This window comes from Tasmannia lanceolata, unplaced genomic scaffold (genome assembly GCF_043159265.1).
Source record: "Tasmannia lanceolata isolate RefF3 unplaced genomic scaffold, GAP_Taslan_0.1 ptg000003l, whole genome shotgun sequence".
Classification (NCBI taxonomy): domain Eukaryota; kingdom Viridiplantae; phylum Streptophyta; class Magnoliopsida; order Canellales; family Winteraceae; genus Tasmannia; species Tasmannia lanceolata.
This window is the reverse complement of record NW_027518680.1, coordinates 51,746,032-51,749,386: the sequence shown is the minus strand read 5'-3', so window position 1 is coordinate 51,749,386 and position 3,355 is coordinate 51,746,032. Positions and strand designations below refer to the sequence as shown.

At 40.9% G+C, this 3,355-nt stretch overlaps 1 protein-coding gene across 1 annotated transcript; it reads right to left on the bottom strand.

Annotated features, from left to right (window-relative positions):
• Positions 1-303: 303 nt before the first annotated feature.
• On the bottom strand, positions 304-669 carry LOC143869880 (uncharacterized). The gene has a single exon (XM_077376439.1). It carries the CDS (start codon positions 667-669, stop codon positions 304-306), a length of 366 nt encoding a protein of 121 aa, XP_077232554.1.
• Between the last annotated feature and the right edge of the window lie 2,686 nt (positions 670-3,355).

Genomic DNA, 3,355 nt, shown 5'->3' with positions numbered 1-3,355 from the left:
CCACCTGATAATGCCGAATTTTTTTATTTTTTATTTTTTTTGGTGAGTAAATTGGGGTTAGGCAAGACCCCTACCAGATTCATTAATGAAGGATAAAATTACAAAGTCAGGGAGGCTCATAGGCTAGAAACAAGGGAATAATCTCCCAGCAAAGCAAAAACAAAAACCAAGACCACAGGAGGTCACCAAGGAAAAAAACAACACTATTACAACTTATAAGACATGAGTCTACAGAACTGATAGACTTAGGAAAGGAATTCCACCCTCCCAGCAGCAAACAGGAAAAAAGCATCAGGATCGCAATCATTTCATCCGAGGATAAAGGGTTCCCGAAAAGTCTTCCTCAGCAATGTCCAGACGGGCTTGAGGGAGAAGATGGACTGGAATATTGCCTCCCTTGATTGGACAATCTATCTTGGATAGGAAATCAGCTCCACGATTTGCCTCCCTCCAGACGTGGGTAATTTTCCAGTGGTCTATCTTGGACATCAAGCAATGGATGTTGTAAAGGGCTTGTTTCTTCCTCCAGGGGCATTTGATTTGGCTAGATATGACTTGAATCACGAGAAGAGAATCAGTTTCGACCCAAATATTGCGAAATCCATAGTCAGTGGCTAATCTTGATCCTACGAGAATAGCATCAATTTCCAATTCTTGAATAGCAGCCATGTCTGTAGAAACGGAGAAAGCTGTGAGGATCTCTCCCAGAGAACCTCGGATCAGACCCCCAAGCCCGGCGCCACTGGTGGTGAGAGAAGCATCCGCGTTCAGCTTAATTGAACCAGTCTCCGGAGGCTTCCAGGAACAGAATTTGATTTCCTTTTTAGGGAGGAAATGAGGGAGCTGAAGCGAATTGGCAAGGCATTGTCCATAATGCCGAATTTGCTTACACAATCAAGTAGTTCCCAAGTTCCTGCTATGTGGAGGGCCGAGATTGTCCATGGTGCTTCCAAGTGGAGGAAGAGGTTCCTGCTGCGTGGAGGGCCGAGATTGTCCACGGTGCTTCCAAGTGGAAGAAGAGATTGTTGGGGGTTCCACGTGAAATTAAATTCCCTACAAATGGTATTAGAGCCTGTAGCTAGAAATCTGGAACCAGAAACTACTCCAAGCAAACAATACCAAATAGATCTCGGTAACCCCCGGTATGCCTCGAAGGATAGAAAAATCCTTTGAGGAAGATCTCGTAGTTCCCAAGTTCCTGTTGCGTGGAGGGCCGAGATTGTCCACTGTGCTTCCAAGCGGAGGAAGAGATTGTTGGGGGTTCCACGTGAAAGCAAAGATCCCACATCGGAAGAATGAATGGATTTGTGATGAGTGCACGTGAAGTCCAATATTTTTTGACAAGTACAGTCAGACAGGTTTCAAAGGATGATCCAAACCATTCATTTATTGTGTCACTTCAACTAGGCCGAGATCAGAGGGTTAAGATCGCCATCCTATGGAGATGATCTACCGTATATGGCATATTTATGCTGTTTGCCCAATGAATGAACTGTTTGGATCATCCTTTGAAGTAGGCTCCATTGTATTTTCCAACAAAATACTGGAATAACCTTGTCTTTTCTTTTTTTTTCTTTTAATTTGGCTTCTAAGAGCCTTTTGACAACTGAAATAACTTTTGAAAGCTGCTTAAGTAATAAAAGATGAGATGAGTTAATTCTTTACCATTAAAAAAAAAGGCAAGATGAGTTAGTGCAATTATCAAAACATGGTATGGTGGCTGACTATTGCATTAGAGAACAACCACCTCAGATGCATGAAATGAATAAGACAAAATTTGCCCAAAAGTGAACCTGTATGGCTGTTCTTTCATGCAAAAAACGGCTGCAAAATGCCTTTCAGCAAAATTCCCTAGCACATCCCAAATATCTGATACCCTTTAATTTATCAGTTCCCTCTTGAAATAAGAAAAAAATCCGTGCAAAATTTTTTTCCCCAGAAATTTTTTTCCCTGCAATCCAAACGGAGCTAATAAAACAAATTTGTGACTTACTATTTACTATGTCTCACATCACGATACGGTTAGCCCTAATCAGCTACCAAAGGCTCTTACGATTCCCAAAAAGCTCTCTATCTTATTATAACATATCCAACAATTCTTCCCATTATTAAAATATGATCGCGTGAATATCATCATGGAAAGCAAGAAATGAAAATGCTGTTTCGTGCTCTGAGTAATATTTTCTAAATGTTACGAAACAGCCCTTCATGAATAAACACAATTTAAAAATAAAAATAAAAATATGAAGGGTATTTTTGTACTTTAGCACCTTACATTCAGATCTAAGGACACTCCATCGAATTTTGTGGCTACAACTAAGTCAGAGATCAGAAATAATTTTAGACTTACTATATAGATCAGCTATTGTGCCCAAATATTGTCAATTGATACCCATCTTTATATGGTTACAACAAGAAATGTTCTTCTTGATAATACTTATCTTATTAACCTTCTAGATTCGTACGTGATATGGGTGCAACTCAGGCGGGCTCAACCCGAACCCGATGGGTTCAACCCGGAAAAAGTCGGGTTGGGTTGAATTCAGGGTTGGGTTTTCTCAACCTGGGTTGAGTTCGGGTTGAGGGCTTGGGCAACCCAACGCGAGTGAACCTGACATTATTAATTTTTTATTTTTATTTTTAAACTTAAAATCTCGGGTTGGGTCGGGTTGAACTCAGGTTGGGTCGGGTTGGGTCGGGTTCAGGTTGGCAAAAGGGTTCCTCGGGTCGGGTCGGGTTGAACCTTGTCATGTTGGAACTTGGGACAGGTTCGGGTTCGGGTTGAGCAAATGGTTGCTCTGGTCGGGTTCGGGTTGGCTTCAACCCGACCCGAGTTGCACCCCTAATACGTGAGGAACACTAACAAAAAATGGATGTTTAGGGCCACGTGACTCCATCTATTATTTTTACCGTAACAACCGATCTTGATTCTACACTTCTTTAATTTTTAGAGGAATAATAGATGCAAGGGCTCTCTCTATGCAAGGGCCAGAGAAGGGCCCTTGAATAGATCCACATGGTTTTTCAAGTCGGTTGAGAAACTGAATTTGCTTGCGCTTAATGATGTGAATCTATTCAACAGCCCTTCTCTGGCCCTTGCATAAAGAGTGCCCTTGCATATATCATCCCTCTAGTTTTTATCCTTTAAAAGTCCGACAAGTCGAGAATCTCAATCTCCTTTTGCTGCCAATTCGACTTTACAAATTTTACATATATCTTTGAAAACTATAAGATTCAAAATCAAAACTATAAGATTTAAAATTTCAAAATGATTGATTTTGAACTTAGCGAGGCTTCAAAGTTTGGGTTTGTTGTCAAGAGGGAGTTTAAAATGAAAGAGTTGAAGTTAAATGAC